Source organism: Hirundo rustica, chromosome 6 (genome assembly GCF_015227805.2).
Source record: "Hirundo rustica isolate bHirRus1 chromosome 6, bHirRus1.pri.v3, whole genome shotgun sequence".
Taxonomy (NCBI): Eukaryota; Metazoa; Chordata; class Aves; order Passeriformes; family Hirundinidae; genus Hirundo; species Hirundo rustica.
The window spans coordinates 2,082,941-2,103,073 of record NC_053455.1 but is presented as its reverse complement, the minus strand read 5'-3'; the positions used below and the strand labels follow the sequence as shown (position 1 = coordinate 2,103,073).

The window sequence follows — 20,133 nt, the reverse complement described above, 5'->3', positions numbered from 1 at the left end:
GGAAGGGTCTGGAGCAGCAGGAGAGGCTGAGGGAGCTGGGAAAGGGCTGAGCCTGGAGAAAAGGAGGCTCAGGGGGAACCTTGTGGCTCTGCACAAGTCCCTGACAGGAGGGGACAGCCGGGGGGGGTCGGGCTCTGCTCCCAGGGAACAAGCAGCAGGAAAAGAGGAAAAAATCCGAAGTTACACCAGGGAAGGTTTGGAATTTTTTTTTCACTGGAAGGGTGGTCACACATTGGAACAGGCTGCCCTGGGCAGTGGTGGAGTCCCCACCCATGGAAGTGTTCAAAAGACATGGATATAGCACCTGAGGATATGGTCTAGTGGTGAAAAAGGTGATGCTGGGTTAGCAGCCAGATTCAATGATCTTAGAGGGATTTTCCAGCCTGAATGATCCCATGATTCAAGGCACCAGATGTGAACATTCCCGCTCCAAAGTCAAGAGTCCACCAGAAACTTCTGCCTGGGGAAGGATCTGCTCTGTTTTATTTTGTGAAGCCCATGCTCACGAGAGATTTGATAATTCCTAAAGCACCTGCCCAGCTCATCGCTGAGCAGCACGTGGGAGCAAGGAGGAACAGCACGCCCTGGGAGCTGCAGCCTTACCTTGTTGTACATGTAGCGCAGCATGAAGTCCATCAGGAATGATTTTCCTTTCCTAAAAGCTCCAGCCACGGACACAGCCACCACCTCCTTATCTCTGACAGCCTCGGAGAGGAGGATGCGGTTCAGGGCGGCTTCGTCCAGCTCAAAGGAGTGGTCATCTTTGACAATGAGCACCTGCACCGGCCCTGCCTTCCTCACAGATTCCTCCTCCTCGGAGCTCCACTCGTAAGCCTTGTCTGCAAAACTACCTGTGAGAACAGGGAAAACAAACCAGAGGGGATTGGTGCCTTCCTCTGCGCGGCGAGGAGCCAGCGACAGCGTGGTAAGAGATCCAAAAGCTCAAACATCCACCCCAAAACGGCATCATCCAGAGCAGATCTGCTGCACCTGCCCTCAGACATCCCAATGGAGACTCCTTGCTCCTCTGGGGTCATCTGACCCCGTGCTCCACGCAGGCTGAGCGTTCCCTGCTGGAATCTCCCTTGGCAAAACACATCTGTTAGATTTTATCCTACGTGGAAAACAGATCCCTGCACCTTCCTACATAAACACTGCCTGCCATAACACCTCCCTTAGCCCTTTCTCAGCTGGAAAAGAGAAATCCAAGCCTTCTCATCATTCCCACATGACCCAGGATCTGCTCTCCTCTGGACATTCCCCACCAGCTCCTTCCTGAAAGCTGACTCAAAACCAGAAGCAGCTCTCCAGCTGAGGTGTCCAAGGATCTCACATCTCTACCAAAGGACTCTGCCTTTGTGTATCCTGTGCCTCTGCTGCTCCTGCAGCAACACATTCGTGCTCCAGCCGCAGCCTGAGCCGATGCTCCAAGTGCAATCTGCTGTTGCTGCCATCAGCCTCATCATCAGCATCCCCCAGGACGCTCCCAGCAGGAATCAGGCCATGCAGACACAAGCCCATCCTGGTAAAAGCCACTTCTCTGCTCCCAAGGGGAAAGCACACACAAAGCACAAGCACTGCCCATTTCCCCGCTTGGAAATGGCAAAGTTCTCGTTGTGGAGCTGTGGAGCTGCTGCCTGGGCTCTGGAGGGATCACACAGGAGGGTCCCCCAGGACCTGGATGCATTTTAAGACCTGCAGCCCTGGGATTTGTGAAGAACAGGCCGGCTCCAGTAGTTTTCCTTTCCCAGTCTTTCCAGACTTTGCAGGGAAGAGACGCTGAAGGTGAATAATGTGTCAGTCAGCTCAACTACAGCCACGTGAAACCTCCTTGCCAGCAGGGAAGGGAGCGTGAGATGGAAAGTTCCCCCCACATTCCAACAAAAACTTCCCAGTTTGCTGGCTCAGGCTGTAACCTTCCCAAGTTTTGCCTCAAGCTAAACCTCCTCAGTCTCTGTTTCAGCCCCTGACCTTGGGGACCCGGTTTTGAGCTGTTTCAAAGCACAAGGACTGTGTGTGCACACGCTAAAAGAGAAGTTATAAATATCAGGAGGAATGGGATTTGCCCATTCCGGGCCTCTCTATAAAGAAGCCTCCAGCAGTACCTCCATATTTTAAATAACAGCAGCACTTTTGTGACTTCCTAAGATCCCACAAAGAAGTACCAGGATCATTAAGCCTGGTTGCCAAGGGATTTCTGGTGGCTCTTGGACATATACTACGAGCTTTCTTTGCTCACAGCTGAAAGACAAAGATCTTTTCTTTCCATTGCTTGGAGGTTTTTTAGCTAAACAAAAGTCCCAAAGGCTGTGAGAAACGAGATTCTCCACCAGACTGCAGCACTAAAACCCCTTGGAGCACCAGCCCCGTGTCACTGCTTAGGGGCCTCCAGGAAAAAAGAAAATCCATCCCATTTCGAATGCAAGGAGTGAGGATGCAGGCACACACCAAACACCTTTTCCAGCACTGAGGCATTCCCAGCAGGTAAGGACGGCCAGGTGCCAAAGGCCCACAGGGCCGTGTGCTCTTTTTAAGCACTGCCAAGCTGCAAGGGCCATATAAGGGATAGGAAATGCTCCTGTCTTGTGGTGCTCCCCAAAGCCCTGCTCGGCTAATCCAAGTCATATTCCTATTTTCTTCTGCCAGCTGCACAGAAAGGACAGCGGAGAGATCCTCGGATAGGATGTGACTCATGGCGGGGGCAGGAAAAAATTCGTAAATCAAATTAAATTGAAATATTTCTGACTCTAACTCAGCCATCAGGGTACAACAGTTGTGCCACCTTCCCAGGCCAGACAAATCCCACCTCCAGGCACGGACACAGAGGGAAGCGGGACCGGCAATTTGGCTGGAGCCCCTCTGCTCTGGAGCCAGGCTGGGAGAGCTGGGGGTGCTCACCTGGAGAAGAAAAGCATCCAGGGAGAGCTCAGAGCCCCTGGCAGGGCCTGAAGGGGCTCCAGGAGAGCTGGAGAGGGGCTGGGGACAAGGGATGGAGGGACAGCACACTGGGAATGGCTTCCACTGGGAAGGGATGGCAGGGATATTGGGATGGATGGGAGATTGGGAAGGAATTCCTGGCTGGGAGGGTGATGAGGCCCTGGCACAGGGTGCCCAGAGCAGCTGTGGCTGCCCCTGGAGCCCTGGCAGTGCCCAAGGCCAGGTTGGATGAGGCTTGGAGCAGCCTGGGACAGTGGAAGATGTCCCTGCCCATGGCAGAGGTGGGACTGGATGAACTTTAAAGGTCCCTTCCAACCCAACTCTTCTGGGATTCCATGATTTGTGTTTTTACTCAACCTACACTAGCAAGGGGTACCAAGATGGGCACAAATCCTTGGATGCCCCTGGCTCAGAGAACTGAAAGGACCTGGCCAAGGATCCAAGCCCCAGGAAAGGGGGCTGAGGAGAGTCCTCTGCCATCCCACGGCCAGATCCCCTCTCCTGGAGCCTGGATGGGATCTCCCACATCTTCCTCTCCCTCTGCTCCTTCCAGCAGCTGAACCAACAACCAGCACAGAGGAGATGGGATTGTTTTGATCCTTCAAATCATCATAACATGAAGGAGAGTAAATTATTTTTTTTTTAAGCAGATATTAACAGATTTTTGGGAGAATGTCTCCAGACACAGAAGTGGCCATGGTCTCCTAGGGGACATCCTGGTTTCCATCACCTGAACCCCAGGAAAACCAGGCTGTTTGCACAACACAAAGCACTATGAGCAGGATATGATGATTCCCCAGTTCCTTGGAGACACCAGGAAAGAAGGATTATATTAAACAGGTCTCTGAACTAATGTCATCCCTATCTCAGCTTCCTTCACGTAGGCCATCTGCAGACAAAGCCATCTTTTTCATATTTATACTCATATTTCCATGCGATGAAACCACCAGGTTCTGTTTATTAGATTATCTGCCACACTGCAGAGCCAGGGATTATTTTATAAGACGGCTGCACACTACTGGAAATCAATGATTTTAACTGATCTTTCTGGCCATAAAGGAGTTACTTGCCTGCAAGGAAACTGCACCTGGCAGTGGTGAAAACTCACGCAGCCAAAAAGGAAAGGAAGGAGAGCTCAGCTTTCCCAAGCACACTCTTGTTTTCACTCCTTTTCTGAGCTGACTCCTCCTTTCTCTCAGCTCTCTCCCGGCGCCCTGCAATTACGTCAATTCTCCAGCTGCTCATTCAGAAATTGTCAGGATCCAGCTCCTTTTCCCCATTTCATAACAGCTCATTTCCATCACTCCGGAGCGGGGTGGAAGCCACGTCTCTTTTCCATATGGCGATTCCAAGTGGGAAGGGGAGCGGGATTTGCGTTTGTACTGACTGGGCTGTCAGACAGCATAAAAAAAGAATTCTTTAACTGGTCTAAGACTCACTTTGACTAAATTAATTAAATGGAAACAGCATATTTCACATTGTGCCTGTGTGTAGACCGACAGACATGCCTAATGTAATTTACTTAATTTATTCTTCTCTAGGAGTTAATTACACGCCACTAATTATGCAATGTTTGGTGAGTGCTTGCTGAAGCCTGTTCTCCTTTTGCCGTGAAGAACAGGTCACAGAAATGCTGACTGCATCCCACTGAGGAATCAGCCCTGTCCTCAAGTGAGCCTGCACAATAAATACATTTCATTCCAGAGAACGAAACACAGCCATGGCTCGTGATCTGTGCAAACACTGCCCGAGCAGAGCCTGAGGAAGCCGATTTGCCAGCCCTGCTTTCAGGCTCTCTCAGATCCCAGGAGTCTCAGCCATCCAAGCACTGCCTGTGGAAAGCAGGGGCTGCAGCCTGAGCTCCGATTCCCGCTCTGAAATCACAATCCCAAAATAGTTTGGGTTGGAAGGGACCTCAAAAATCATCTTGTTGCACCCCCCTGCCATGGGCAGGGACACCTTCCACTATCCCAGGCTGCTCCAAACCCTGTCCTTGAACACTTCCAGGGATCCAGGGGCTTCTCTGGGCAGCCTGTGCCAAGGCCTCACCACTCTCAGAGGGAAGAATTTTTTCCTCATCTCTAATCTAATTTCCCCTTTATTCGTTTAAATCCATTTCCCGTCATCCTATCACTATCTGCCCACGTACAAAGTAACTCTCCTTTTTTATAAGCCACTTCCAAGTGCTGGAAGGCCACGGTGAAGACTCCCTGGAGCTTTCTCTTCTCTGAGCAAAACAACCCCAGCTCAGGTGTCACACACACAAAAACACCAATGTCAGGCAGTGCTGCCATTCTGAGGGCATTCAAACCAAGTTACTGCAAGGAAAACAAACTGCCAAGGAGGGGAAATGGAGGTTTGATGGGAAGCTTGAAGCAGCCGTTATTTCCTTGGCACAGAGCATCCCGCATGGCAGTGTCAGGCTGCTTATCAGCAGCTCTCAGGGGATCACTTTGAGCAGCAGTGATATCTGTGTGGGTCCTTTCTGGAGTTTCCATCCCAAACGTATCACACACCAACAGCACCACGAGCCAAGCCCTGAACAGAGCCTGCAGTCAGCCTCCAGTCCCTCCGGATGCTCTCCAGAGAGAAGCTTATCTGGCCTCCACAACAGCTCTGGGGAACATAGCCACCCCTCCCCAAGCATCTCCCCTGCACTGGGCACGTTCGGCCTGGCTGCTGCTGGCACAGAGCCCTGCTCTCTGTGCTGTGCTGAGCTCCCTCTGCCACACGGCAGCCAGCCATGATCAGCGGGGCTCTGAGGAGCACGCACCAGGAATCCTCTCCTCCTCTCCACGACAGGCTGCTGCACAGCTCAGCACCTGATCCAGCCAGGGGAAAACGGGGAATAAAGCGTGGAAGCAATGCATGTGCATTGAGAGTCAGGGCAGGGTGTTGTCCAGCAACAACCCGCCCTGGTTCTGCACAAAGGATGCACCCCAGAGCTGAGCTGGCCTGGCTGAGAGCTGGGAAATTCCCTCAGCAGGGGCTGCCAGAAGGTGTCTAGACAGAGGTGCTCCTGGGAGGCAACAGGGCCTTGCAGAGGGTGGAGCAGGGAAGCCTTACAGCCACCCCTGCGCCGCAGTCCTGCCTGCACTGCACCCTCCAAAGGCTCCTGGCCAGCAGGGCAGAAATCCTCCCAAGCTGGGTTTAACCACACACACATTCACCACCCCTCACTGTCACAGCATCACAGACTGGGTTGGGTTGGAAGGGATCTTATCGCTCATTCAGTTTCAACCCTTACTCAAACAACACCTTCCACTATCCCAGGCTGCTCCAAGCCCTGTCCAGCCTGGCTTTGGACACTTCCAGGGATGCAGGGGCAGCCACAGCTTCCCTGGGAATTCTATCCCAGGGTCTCACCACCCTCACAGGCAATATTTTTTCCAAATATCCCATCTAACCCTGCCCTCTGGCAGTGGGAAGCCATTCCTGGTAGTATGTGGTCTTGTAAAAAAAGCCTCTCTCCTGCACCCAGGGCACAGCTGGTCTCTGCTGGGATTTTTGACTTCTCCACAGAACCAGAGGACCCCAGATCCAAGCAGGGGAAACACCAAATGCTGCCCATCCACTAACCAGAAGCACTGGGACCCAGTAAGTGACACATGTACCTCTGGCAGGCTCTCCTGCTATGCTGTCTCCTTACACCTGGGGCTGCTGATCTGGAAATGCAGCAAGGAAGGGAAAGGCAGAGCCAGAACTTATAGTGCCCAAGTAGGAAATCATCTGCACCTCCTCAGACTGGATGTAATCACAGCTGCCACGAATCTGTGCAAATGATGGATCAGTGACAACCCCTGGAGCTGCAGGGCATCAGAAACAGGTGAAGAGAATGGCTGTGGAAAAAGGAGCCCTGTCATTCAACAGTCAGGGCTGGCAGATAAATAGAAATGGACTGTTCAGGGATGAGGTGGGGTCACCGCCTCTGGAGGTGCTCAAGGAAAGACTGGATACGACACTCAGGGCCACAGTCTGGTTAACAAGGTGGTATTTGGGACTTGACGATCTCATTTAGGTCTTTTCCAGCCTAAATGACTCAGTGATTCTGTAAAAGGCCACACCTGGCAGTCTCCCTTTGGGATCCCAAGCTGTCCTCTCCAAAGTCAGGGCAAACTCCTGCAGCTAAGCTGTGTGAACACCCCTGCCAATCCAATCTGCACTGCCACGTTCTCCTGGCAGGGACCCTGCTCTGCACCCCGGGATGGCTGAAGCACGGAGCTGAGCACGGTGGCTGCTGCTGCCAGGCTCCATCCTCACCCTTTGCTTTTTTTGGAGAGGTGGAGATGTGGAGTGCACCTTCCTCCTGCCAGCCCTGAGTCACCCAGCTGGCAGCAGCACAGCTCCAGCTCCGGCGCGGCCAGCTCAGCCCCTTCTCCCCTTGGCAGAGGGAACAAGGGGATGAATGATTCTGCTGAGAGCAGGAGCCCTTTGGGACCTTCCCACGTGAACTGCTGCTGACAGGAGCAAGAGTTTGGATGATAACTGGCCCCCAAACCTGCCTCTTACAACATCTCAAATGCCAAGGTACAATGTGAAAGTTTTAATTACAACACCTACTACACGAAGCTGCAGTGCTCAGCTGGCTCTGAAGCAAGAGCAGCTCCTACTGCTGTCAAACTCCCAGGATGATCTCCAGGATGCTTGGAGACACGGGCAGGCCACCACCTTGGGAACGAAGCAGATCAGAGAGTTTTCTGTAGAATTTTTTCAGAAAGTTTGAGGTCAGGTGGGACAGTTAGGTGGCTGTGCCCGTGACAGCTCACGTAGCAGGAATGGCTGAGTCAGAGGCAAGGTGGACACCTCCCATAGTCAGAACACAGGTGGAAAAGCACCAGCAAAGAGCCATTATCTGCTTGTCAGGTGCAAACCCTGGGCCTGCTCCCTTTCCCACATTTAGGCCTAGCCAGGCCCCAGGGTAACACAGAATCCCAGAACGGTTTGGGTTGGAAGGGAACTTAAAGAACATCTCATCCCACACCCTGTCAAGGGCAGGGACACCTTCCTCTATCCCAGGCTGCTCCAAGCCCCATCCAGCCTGGCCTTGGACACTTCCAGGGATCAAGCTCCAGACCTCCCACTTCCCTCCCAGCACACATTTTCTGCATGGTCCTTCATCTGCTCTGTTTGTCAGCAACAGCCTCCCTTCATCTCCACCACCAGGACTGGATTTTGTTTTTTCTGACATTAAATTATTTTTACCCTTTTGTTGCTAAAATTGCCTGGAAATAAAGTTTGGTAAACATGCCATGAAACTTTAGGATACAACATGAAAGGTTATTACATTAAAAGCTTATGTATATAAAGAGCTTTAAATATGCTTTATGGGCTTGGCAGAACTCAGCCCCTTCTCCAGAGCCTCCACCCCATTTGGGAGATCTGTGTTCAGTTATTTTCCTGCTGTAACACTTCACTTTTCCTGAACTGATGGCAAATGGGAGCGTTTCTGGCGGCAGCAGAGGAGCTGGGGGCTCTCTGGAGTGAAGTGACTTTCAGAAGTGATCCGTGGGATGCCTCGTGCCCCGCAGAGCATAACAATACCTGCCCCAGCCTCCTTCCCCCACTGGAGAACGTTCCAGTCAGTGATCCAGGGGAGCTGATGTAAAGCCTGCTGCCTCTGAACATAACCCAGGCCCTAAACAATATTTAACTGTGCTGTTTGTCACCCGTGGGCTCAGCAGGGAGAACGCAGCAAGGCACAACCAACGCCACGTGCTGCTTCCCACTTCCATTAATCAGGGAGGCAGCCGAGGCCAGAGCCGCTCATGGCAGGGACATGACATGAGGCAGGCTCAGGCCATCCTGGCTTTTCCCCAAAAAGAAAAAAAAAAACCAGGCTGCTTTTGCTCCTGCTCATCTGGTGGATCCCAGCTATTCCAATTCCCTGTACAACGCTGCTGCCTGCACAAGAGCCATGGGAGAGAGACTTTGGATAAGGATATGAAGTGCCAGGAGACAGGGAATGGCTTCCACTGCCAGAGGGCAGGGATGGATGGGAGATTGGGAAGGAATTCTTGGCTGGGAGGGTGGGGAGGCCCTGGCACAGGGTGCCCAGAGAAGCTGTGGCTGCCCCTGGCTCTCTGGAAGTGTTCCAGGCCAGGTTGGATGGGACTTGGAGCAACCTGATCTACTGGAAAGTGTCCCTGCCCATTCCATGATTCTGTAATCACAATGTTGACTTGTCTCTTCTTTCAAGTCCCAGCATTATTTTTTCTTTTCTCTTTTACAAGCCAGTCATTTGGTTGTGAATATTTCTGGCTTTTTGTGTAAAGGCTCCTCTGTCTGAAACATCTCATCTTGCACTTGTCAGGTTCCCAGCATTCAGAGTCACAAAGAAATGCCAGGAAGTGGGAACCGAAAATCCGTCATAAAAGGGCAGAAATCAAACAACAAACAGAAAGGAAGTTAACATGGTTAAAATTAAAAACAACCTGTTGAAACCACAGTTCTCTTCTCAGTTTAACCCATTTTGTGCTGTCTAAGATGCGGAAGTGATGATCCCTGGCCTGTGCTGGAGAGGAATCCCTTCTCTTCAAAACAGCTCCTTGGCTTTTCCTGGCTCTCTTTAGGAGCTCTCCTGAATCCCCCATCCAGCTTGAAAACCCTCACCAAGGAGTATCTATCACCTCTGTAATCCCTTTTACGGTTTTAAAACTGAATTCTTGATCGGTGGGTCATTCCAATTTCAACACCAAATTGGCCATGATGGGAAACATGGGATTTCACACGATTTGTTCCAGTCTGTGCTGTCTAAAGGAGTGAGTGGGAGCAGGGATCTCACTGGATCAGAGGCACCAGGCTGCTGAACATCTGCAAGTGCCAAGCACAAAGAATTTCAGACAAAAATCAGTGTAATCTATTACAAACCTCCACGAGCTGGCTGGACTTCACCGTGCCAAGCAGAACTCGGACTATCAATCTTTATTTTGGAAAAAGCAGGGCCCACTACTCACAGCAAGAAATTATTTGTGATTTTTTTTTTTTTTTTCCCTTTTTCATCTCCAGCTGCCTCAAGCATTCAACTGGCAGCAGTTGTGAGGTCTGTGCACCGCTTGGCACATTCAGGAAGAGCCTTAAATGAGGCACAACCTTATGCTGACCTTTAGCCCAAGGCTAAATCCTGCTCTGGATGCATCACACTCCCCTACACGAGCTCCCGGGGATGTGACAGCGACCCAGCTATGACCAGGGGCAATCCCACATACTCACCCTAATTTGCTCTGCGAGCTTGAAAAAAAGCAAATTATTTTTGTGAAACAAAAGGAGGGTTACACTAAGCAGCTGCCTGTTTTCAGGCCTGAGTAACTAGGGCAAAGTTTGATCCGTTTCAAAATAGCGTTAATATTTTTAATGACCCATTAAGCCCATTTTTTAGAACAAAGCAAGGACTTTCTCCTTTCTGCCTTAGTTTCAGGAAAAGCCCGAGCCTCCTCCTTTGCCAGCTGAAAAAAATGTAGCAGTGGAAGAGTCACTCCACGGACTGATGTCACCACACAATGCTGCAGTCACTGGATGTAAACACAGCTTTCAAGGCAAGGAGGTTTTGTTGTATAGATAGAATAAATAAATTTATTAAAGGCAGCTTTTTCTTCTCCTTTCCTAGGGAAAAAAATTGAAGCATTTCACTCTCTTAATTTCTTACTGGCATCATCAACCAGCCTGGCAAAGAGCCAGGAAATCCTCTAGGAATAGGTGAACGTCTGTGGGACACAGGGAATGATTTTGAGCTGCGGATGGGCGGCAGCAGAAGGCAGCTGATGCCACAGAGATCCACTCGGATCCATGGACGCTTCCAGATTCTTGCAGAGGAGCTCAGGAAGAGTTCATCCCATCGGTGACACATCGCATTTCCCGGGAGCAGGGCTGAGCAGCACAGGCTGAGGGATGTGCCTGATTCCCTTGCTGGGCCCAGGCTGTACTTCCCAGGATGATGCTTTCCCCGCTTCCACCCGGCATCGTTTGCATTCCCTCCTCCTGCTCTCAGGATGCGCAGGGAAGGCACCAGCGTGTGGATGTGTGTGCAATTCCCAACACGCACGGAGTCGGGGCTGACACGTCTGTCACACGCTCCGCGAGACAAAGCTGAGAATGGCACCATGTTCCCTGGCAAGTTTTCCCTCCGGTTTACCCAAGGACCTTCATTAAGTCCCAGCCAAACACGGCAGCGATCAAACGAGCTTCGCCCATTTTTTCCCTTCCTCTATCTCAAAAAGCCCATCACCGGTTCAGACACTCCGTGATCCCAACGCTTCCTCCAGCGTGCCTCCGAACTGTTAATCATTGCCGTGGGAAATCCTACGCTCATCTACACAAATTACAATGTGATTTGTGTACCTAAACATCACAGCTCAGCTCACCCGCTCTGCCTGAGAAGCCGGGATACCGCCGGCACCCCGTGAGCGAGCTCACATGGAATTAGGAGTCCGCAGGAAACGGCAAATTACTCTCCTGAAATAACGGGAAATGGCCGGATAAAACCTGATTTCCTACGGAACGGCGCGTCAGTGGGACTGGGTGAAGCGATACACCACAGGCAGGCTGAAGGCGGAGGAGCCCCTTGCTGGGTGCAGCCCACCTGTGGGACCAGCCTGGGCTCCAGTGGGAAGCAGCAGCCGCTGGAGGATCCTCTGGATGGAACCGAAGCCTTGCAGGAAGACACCAGAGAACTTCCTCCTCCCGTCACCCCGCTCTGCCTGGCAGTGCCGCCCCAGCTCCCCCAGGATCAGGGGGCTGTGAGGGGATGGGTTGAAAATGGGCCCTGTCTGGAGGGTGACTCGACAACTAAATTCTACAGCTTCCACAAACGGGGAAAACCTTCTGGAAGAGTGACAAACCAAGGGTGGTGGCCTTGTGGCTCTGCCTATGGAAGGTGGGGTGAGCGGGATCCCCGCTCCGAGGTGGGGTGGCGGCTGAGGTGGCATCCCCCCTCAGGGGCTGAGGGGACAGCAGGGCCAGGGTGAGGGGTGTCAGGGCAAGCCGGAGGAGAGCCGGGGCAGCCCAAAGGCTCCCCAGGGAGCTGCCGCAGCTCTCTGGCCCCAGGTGAGTCAGGGGGTCCCGCTGCAGCCAGGCCGAGGGCGGTGACCAGCCCGAGGCGGGGACACTGCCTCAGGAGGCCCCGGAACGAGGGGCGCCCCATCCGCACCCCCGATTCCCCTCATGCCGGCGGGGAACGGGCGGACCCCCGGCCCCTCATGGATAGCGCGGGGGGGTGCTCCCAGACACCGGACCCTGTCCCCCCGACACCGGGCATCCCCCCGCCCCGCCCGGGCCAGCCGAACCCCCCGCCCGCGTCCTCCCGCCGCAGCCCCGCCCCAGCGCGGCCCGCGGCCGCCTCAGGCCCGGCATTGTCCGCGCTCCCCCCCGCTCCCCCCCGGTTCTACCGCCGCCGCCCTACCCCAGCTGCTCCTATCCCGGCGGTTCCGGGCCATGGCGGCGGCTGCGGGAGGCTCCGTGCGCGCTCCGAGCCGCGCTGCGTCTGGCGGGGCTGCGGCGGCGGCGCGGGGCGGGCGGGGGAGCCGGCGGCGGCAGCGGCGGCGGCAGCAGCAGCATCCCCGCCCGCCGCTCGGCGCGGCACGGCACGGCTCGGCACGGCCCGGCCCGCCGGGGCACCCGCCCACGGCACCCGCGGGGCTGGCCCCGGGCACCGCTGCTCGGGGTGCGCACGGCCAGAGGCCCCCGCGGGCGGGCAGAGCGGCAGCGCCGTGGGTGCCGAATGCTCTACTCGCCGGGGTATTGCTGGGGGGCTCAGCGCAGATAGGAGGATCCAGGTTATTCCTGGGATCACTGGGGCAGCCACACATGGAGTGTCCAAACCTGGGGGTACTGGATACACTTGGAGGCATCATACCCTGGAGATACCCAGCCCAGGGTAGGGCACCTGGCTCATCGGGGGCAGTGAGCGCTCTGTGGGCACCCACCCAGAGAGGGCTATGGCAGGGGGACCCGGCACAAGAGGGATGTGTGGTGACTGCATGGGAGCACTTGGGCTGAGAAATCACCGCAGGGATCCTGCCCTGGGGTGGGGTCAGCCAGGCCCTGCTCCCCCAATTCCTCCTGTCCCAGCAGCATCCACAGGCAGCAGGAGACAGTGTTTACATGCAGATGTGGCACAAAAGGTGCAGCGTAAGGGCTGGGCTTGGACACCTCCGGGGAAGACTTAAGTGAAGCGCAGTTGATAACATAGAATCCCAGAATGATCTGGGTTGGAAGAGACCTTAAGGCTCATTTAATTTCACCATGGGCAGGAACACCTTCCACTATTCCAGGCTGCTCCAAGCTCCAACCTGGCCTGGAACATTCCAGGGGTTTCTGGGCACCCTGTGCCAGGGCCTCATCAGCCCCGCAGCCAGGAATTCCTTCCCAATCTCCCATCCATCCCAATATCCCTGCCATCCCTTCCCACTCTGAAGCCATTCCCTGTGTCCTGTCCCTCCATCCCTTGTCCCCAGTCCCTCTCCAGCTCTCCTGGAGCCCCTTTAGGGGCTCTGAGCTCTCCCTGGAGCTTTCTCCTCTCCAGGGGAACATTCCCAGCTCTCCCAGCCTGGCTCCAGAGCAGAGGGGCTTCAGCCCTCAGAGCATTTCTGTGGCCTCCTCTGGACTTCTCCAGCAGTTCCACATCCTTCTCGTGTTGGGGCCCCAGAGCTGAAGGCAGCTCTGCAGGTGGGGTCTGTGACAAAAGCAGCATAGAGGGGAATAATTCCCTCCCTCAACCTCCTGCCCACCCTGCTGGGCATGCAGCCCATGTTGTGTTTGGCTTTCTGTGCTCCACAGGGAGCTTCCCCGCTCCCAGGCACTCCATGTGGGCCAGCATGGGAGTGAACACACTTGTCCCCAGCTACTGTTTGCCCACACTTGTGATGCCAGCAAGCTGCTGGAATCGACCTGACTGTGAAGCCACAGCCCAGTGCTGCTCTCTGGAAGACACGTGGCACAGCACTCAAAGATCAGCTGATGAAACTGGGAATGTGGTGGTCACCAGAGGGACAGGATCTGGCAGGATGGGAAGGGAACTGAGCCCCAGATGTATCTGCAAGAGGAGATTTTGGGAGAGTGCTGATTGTTTCTGCACTCTGGCCCCCAGCAGTCAGGGAAAGCCAGTGGCCATCCAGCTTTCTTGGATTCACAGGAGCCAGCAGGATCTGCACTTCATTCCTGACAGTGGGAAGAACCCTCAAAAACGAACCGATTTTCAGTTCCAGGCATCTGACGTCTACCGAAGCCATGTGTTGTTGTGCTCCCATTGATATGCTGATACTTAGTTCCTGAGTGGCCTCATCCAACACTCTGTGACTGCCTCCCCTTGGCCTCTTCCCTGTGTTTACAGCATCAGAAGGAAACATATAATTTTGGCTCTCTCACGTGGCAGAGAGCTGAATCCTGCCGGGCACTGCGACCACGAGGAGCTCACTCGGCTCTGCAGGAGCTGCATTAGGATTTTTATAAATAATCCCTGAGATTGCGTGTGCCTGTTGCTGCTTCAATGCAGCAGAGAAGAGACAGGTGTTGTGAGGAGGGATTTCTTACACTGGACACTCTCAGAGGGGTTCAGATAGGTTGAAAGAGGAGATTAAAGGAAAAGCAGCTGGGAAACGGATAAGGGAGGGGAAAAAAAAAAAAGGATGGAAAAGGAAATTTGTTAATTTTAAAGTTTAATTAAACTCAGATGGGCTCAAGTCCTGTTTTCCTCATTCCCTTTGAGAATTGCTGTTAAGGTCAAGCATTTACTGGCATTTTCTCCTTTTCTCTTGCCAGTATGGCGTGTGGTATCCCAGCGAAAGAGGAGCGGAGAGGTTTGATCCCTGTGCTGTGGGGATTCTCTGCATGAACTCCCAAGGCCTTTTCCTGCATAATTTCCTATGATCCCAAGTCAGGGGCATGATCTTTTTTTTCCAGAGAGTGACTCAGCATTTGTTCATTTTCACCCATTTCTTCTCTCCACCGATTCATCCTTCCTTTATTCTCCCAGTAGCAAACAGCCCTTCCTGGGAAGCATCCTTACATTCTTCCTCCCCAAACTGCCAGATCACAAAGAGCTGCTTTTACATCAGATGTGCTGAACAGCCATGGACTGGAAGGATTCTTGAGGAAAAACGATACTAAATGGAGGAAAGGCAAAAAAATAGAAAATACCCCACAGAGGGAGAGCACAGCGCAGGAAAGGCCCCAGAATTCGGAGAAAACCCGGATTTCAATCCATCCTGCATTCCGCTGGCAGGAGCCGTTTCATAATTTACCTTGATTCGAGTGTCCCACTTACCCAGGCAGCATTTCCAGTTGCTTTTCATATCCCTGGCCCTTCGCAAACAGAAACCGGGCGCGTTGTGCAACGCTTATGTAAGAGGTGCCAAAGGGACGCTGCCAAGGCTCTGCTCTTGCTCAGGTGCCACCACGGGCTCGCTGGGACTTGCTGCTGAGGGGAAACGCTGCCATCCACACGAGTTTTCCTTGAAGAAGGCTCTGCCTGAGCCCCCGGGTGACGGATCTGTTCTTGCAGCGGTTATGCGAGGTTCTGGGACGCGTTCGTTTCCTCCCCGCTGTTTTTATTGTCATCTCTTCTGCCTTTCTCGGGCTTTGCTCTTTCGCTGCTTCTGCTGGATTGCACGGGAAATCTGGAGCAAAGGGATCTAGATGTCAAATGTGTCTGAAGAGCATTGCAAGGGGATGTCTCTCTGGGGGTTACACTGCCTGGCAGGGATTCCTCATCGCTGGTTTCATTTCTGTACCCTAATTCTAGGGTTAGGAGGCCCCAATTCCTTGGAAATATCAAAAAGGGATAAAACAGAATCAAGCTTTTTCCCTGGTCCTGAAACTAAAACCTTCCTAACATCTTTCTGTTGTGTTTTTGTTGGTTTTGGGGTTTTTTTTCCTTTTCTTCCTGAAATATTTTAAGTGAAGCAGCTTTTTGTTGCTTAGGAAATCCTGCTATTCCTGCAGCTCCCATTTCTCACCCCGAATTGTGCTATGACCGCCTACATTTACATGGGCTTTGCAGCCAAAGGAGTTATCTTTGCTGCTTCTGTAAACACGATTGCACACCAGGGCTGCACAGAGGTATTTCACTGTGGAGGAGACAGAATTCCAGCAGTTAATTAAATGACTTGTTTAATCAATCAGCGTGGAGGTTCTTCCTTCTGGAAGATGCTCCCTAAACTAAAGGAGCTGCTTAAGAATAAAAAAACCCATGGAGATAAAGAATCATCAGCCCAGGCCTGGTTTTACCTCGGTGGCTGCCCTTGCACCATCTGATCCTCTTATTTCTCTTTATTAGGAAAAGGTTCTTTCCCCAGAGCGTGGTGGGGCTCCCCAGGGAATGGTCGTGTTCCCAAGGCTGCCAGAGCTCCAGGAGAGCTCTCAGGCACAGGGTGGGGTTGTTGGGGTGTCTGTGCAGGGCCAGGAGTTGAACTGGATGATCCTCAGGATAATCCCACGATTCTACAATTTAGAGGTCAGCAAGGATCTCTCCTAAGCCAAACTTCCCATCTATTTCCGATACTGTTTTTAATTTGTCCCCTCTCTCCAGCACTGAACAGGCAGATGGGCACTACTGAAAACACCCTTCCTCACCATCCTCTTCTCTTGTTTGCAGCGTGGCTTCAGCGAGCCCAAGCCAAAATCTGTGCGTGCCAAGTTTGTTTCTAGGATTTCCCCCTGAAGATACACCTCGGCCAGGAAAAGGCTTCCAGCTCCTCTTGGCACAACCAACCGAATCCACCTGCCTGGATGATTGCAAAATCTTCCAGCCAGGTTTGTGCACCTGGAAACGGGGGAAGCAGCCGGGTTCTCAGGCAGTGCTCTGAGTTTCCCTTTTTAATGCTGTTTTTCGTGGAAATGGCCACATTTTCCTGCATCCTTGTGCTGAGCAGTTGCTGTCTGCTGTCACCTCTGCCCTCCCGTGCGTGCTGGCGGGAGGGAAGGGCATCCAGCTGGTTTCCTTCCTTTGAATGCAAAGAGCACAATCAGCTGCAAAGTCTCCTGAGATGCATCTACGTAAATGGGGTGACACAAACATAATGTATAGCCACAGTGCCCCTCTTCCTTCCGTGAAAAACAAATCCTTGCACTCAGTGCTGAGCTGGGTCTTGTTCAATTCTCCTGCTCCTGCTGCAAGGGACAAAAGGCTTTTCTCTCCCTTTAGTGTCTTTTCTCTCTTTCCAGAGCGTCTCAGCACAGCCCCTGGAGAGATCCTCAGTCCACAGCAGACTGATGCTCCCTTGAGCAAGTGAATTCCCAAGCTGGACATAAGAAACATCCAACAGGCCTGGATGTCTCCTCCTTCACTTGCCCTCAGCTGTGTTGCCTCCATCCATCTTGCCAGGACTTCTGTCTCTCTTTCTGCTCTTTATTTTTTTCCAGGCTTTTTTTTTTGTACTCGTCATCGCGTGCCCACATCCGCCGCCATCCTAACTGTCCCCCAAAGGGCCATTCCAGCACTGAGAAACCATTCAGGATCCCACAAACTTTCCCCTGTCCCTCTTATTCTGGATTCTGATAGCAGAGCAGGTGAAGCAGTGTGAACAGCACTGAAAGCTGCCAAGGTGATGCCAAGAAGCTTTAGGAGGTTCAGCATCCTCAGCTGGACTCAGGGGTGGAAAGCTGCTCACAGAAAGCCTGGGCATGGCTCCACTGCAGGCCCTTCACTTGTGGCCGTGGGTGGAGCAAGTGTGTGTTCCACTGGGGAGGAAAACCAGGCTGAAAAACAAAAACCACAAACTTAAAAAAAAAATAAAATTCAAATCTTCTTGAAGGTGCTGCAGCAGTTATGAATTCCTTCCATGTGAGTTTGTTAGACTGTGTAAAATGAAAGATATTTTAGCAGTCAGATAAAAAACCTAGGGCTGAAGTATTTTCACTGCTCTTAAGACCACCTTTATTATCTCGTTCGTTCAGTTAGAAATTTCTCCAGCTCTGCATGCACCGTTACCTGGTGAACCTCGGTGTCTCGTTAAAACAACCATGGCTGTTCTTCTTCCTCAGACTACAGCACAAACAGATCACATTCTGCAAACCCACGTAATGCCTTATGTAAAACCACTTAACATTCCTTTTGAGGCTGGGACCCATTCAGATGGAAGATGCTGCATAAAAGCACATTCCTGAACACGCTTGACCAGAAAAGCAGCGTGGTCTGGGGTGGAAAACGCAGTGTGTGCTCAGGAGTAAGGGCCTGGCAGGGCACAGGGTTCATGTTTTTGCACTGAAAACTCTGCACAACTCATTAGAATAATTAATTAAATCATTAAGGTCGGAAAAGCCCTCGAAGATCATTGAGCACAACCCTTAACACAGCACTACCATGGCTGTCACTGACTCATGTCCCCAAGTGCCACATCCACACTGCTCTCAAAACCATCCAGGGGTGGTGCCTGACCACCACTGCCCTGGGCAAACCCTGCCTGACCACCCTAATATCCAACCTCAACCTCTCCTGGCACAATTTCAGGCAGTTTCCTCCATTCTCCTCATCATGGAATGGTAACAACAATACAGTCCCAGTGCTGCTTTTATCTATGGACACCTCCCAGATGTGCTTCCAGCAGGGACTGAGACCCAGGTGGATTAAAGCTCAGAACACGAGATGGGCTCTGGGAATTCGCTCTCCACCACTGGCAAGATGGGATGAGAAACTGTCCCTCCAGGTGGGAAGTGAAACTTAAGCCAGCAAGGGCTAAACACAGCAGCTTCTGCAGAGAATCGCAGCCCCTCGGATCTGAGAGATGTTCTAGGAGGCCAAGCCTTAATGCACCATCTGCCACTGGAAAATGAAATGTCCTTTTTGCTGTGCTGTCATCTGATGGCTTCTCAGGAGCAGCAAGTCAGCGGAGTGAAAAGCAGCATCCGAACCCTTCAGCTGAGGAAGGGGAAGAAAAAGGACACAAATAGCTCCCTATCGGGAGCACAGGAAGCTGATTTATGAGGGGAGAGGTAATTGCTTTGTTAAAAATCACTTGAGGAAATACAGCTCTCTAAAGGGTAAATAGTTTCTTATTTGTTGGGGGTTCAGGAAAACTTAGGTATTTATGTTGGAAAGGACGTACAGGATGCAGAAGGCTTGGAGAGTACAAGGGGAAATTAAATGGGAATCTCTTCAAGTGAGCAGCCCTGAGCTCTCCTGTTTCTGGGAGGCGGGGCAGGTTACATTTTGCAGCCCAATCGAGCCCATAAATAAATCCCAATAAACCCAAAGGCCACTATGCAATTCCCAGGAATCCGCACACGTTGCTTTTGAGTTTAACCTAAAGCACCACAGATCCTAATGAATTCTGCTATGGAGCCTGTGGTTTGGAGGAAAATCTTATGCAATCCTCACCACTCCGTCAGGTACTACATGTGGGATTTCTAAATGCAAGAGCAGGTTCAAAGCCCAGGCTCCATTTTAAAGCGAGGATCAGTGCCTGGCTACATTGTCATTAGACTATATTGGACCTGCCTGTGGCTGCCAAAGAAGCAGGATCTGTTCTGAAATAACCAGTGCTGGACACCAGAGACTCCTACATCTGGCATCCATTTGAATTTTTTTTCTACCTAACTTCTGCAGACGTATTTCCTGCGCTGAGTATGTGGTAGTTTTTACGCCTAGAAAATCACACCTCCTTTCGGGCCCTAATGATTCTCCGTGCAGCGAGGGCTACTGCAAATTCCAGCATTCCTCTACTCCTTATCCCCATCTTTGGGCTTCTTAAAGTGTTCAGCATTAATTTCAGAGACCACGGGTGAGCTTTGCCCAGAATTTCAGCTGCTTTGCTGAAAATAATTGGGAAAGGCAGCTATAAATGCTTTCCACTTTGCAGTTTCACAGCAGCTTTTTTTGACCTAGTGAGCCCGGGGAGACAAGCCCCAACAAGTCCGAGGTAATTCTGGTGTGACTTTCATTGCACTGGCTGCCCACAAAGCTAAAATGTCACGGTACCTGCTTAGCCCATGAGAAGGATTACATGATGTGGCTTCAAAGCTGCAATCCAGATCAGTCCTACATCCTCCTCGTCTTCCTCCTCCTTTTCCTTCTCCTCTCTGGAAGCCTCTCTGGAAGCATCCCAGCCTCTGGTGTGAAACATGGAAAGCTCAGCCTAGTGTTTGGTGTAAGTATATACATGGATGTAAATATATACAGAATATAGGTGGTGTAGCCAAACTGGGGCTTTCTTCCTGCCTCAAACCAAGGGCTGAAAGCCCTGCCTGTCCCTGCACTTCTCCCTCCAC

The 20,133-nt window shown here is 52.2% G+C and overlaps 1 protein-coding gene across 4 annotated transcripts in view; it reads right to left on the bottom strand.

The window, feature by feature from the left end:
• ATL1 (atlastin GTPase 1) overlaps positions 1–12,429 on the bottom strand; it is a 30,790-nt gene extending 18,361 nt beyond the window's left edge. For 2 of the 4 annotated variants that reach the window (XM_040065974.1, XM_040065976.1), the window contains exons 1-2: positions 12,332–12,429; positions 604–851 (exon numbers count right to left, since the gene is read on the bottom strand). In XM_040065974.1, the coding sequence (XP_039921908.1) occupies positions 604–851; positions 12,332–12,365 (282 nt within the window). In that variant the 5' untranslated portion in view covers positions 12,366–12,429. Of the gene's footprint in view, positions 1–603; positions 852–6,516; positions 6,667–12,331 lie in introns of those variants that run through there. The other 2 variants (XM_040065977.1, XM_040065975.1) reach the window with 2 other exon arrangements.
• Between the last annotated feature and the right edge of the window lie 7,704 nt (positions 12,430–20,133).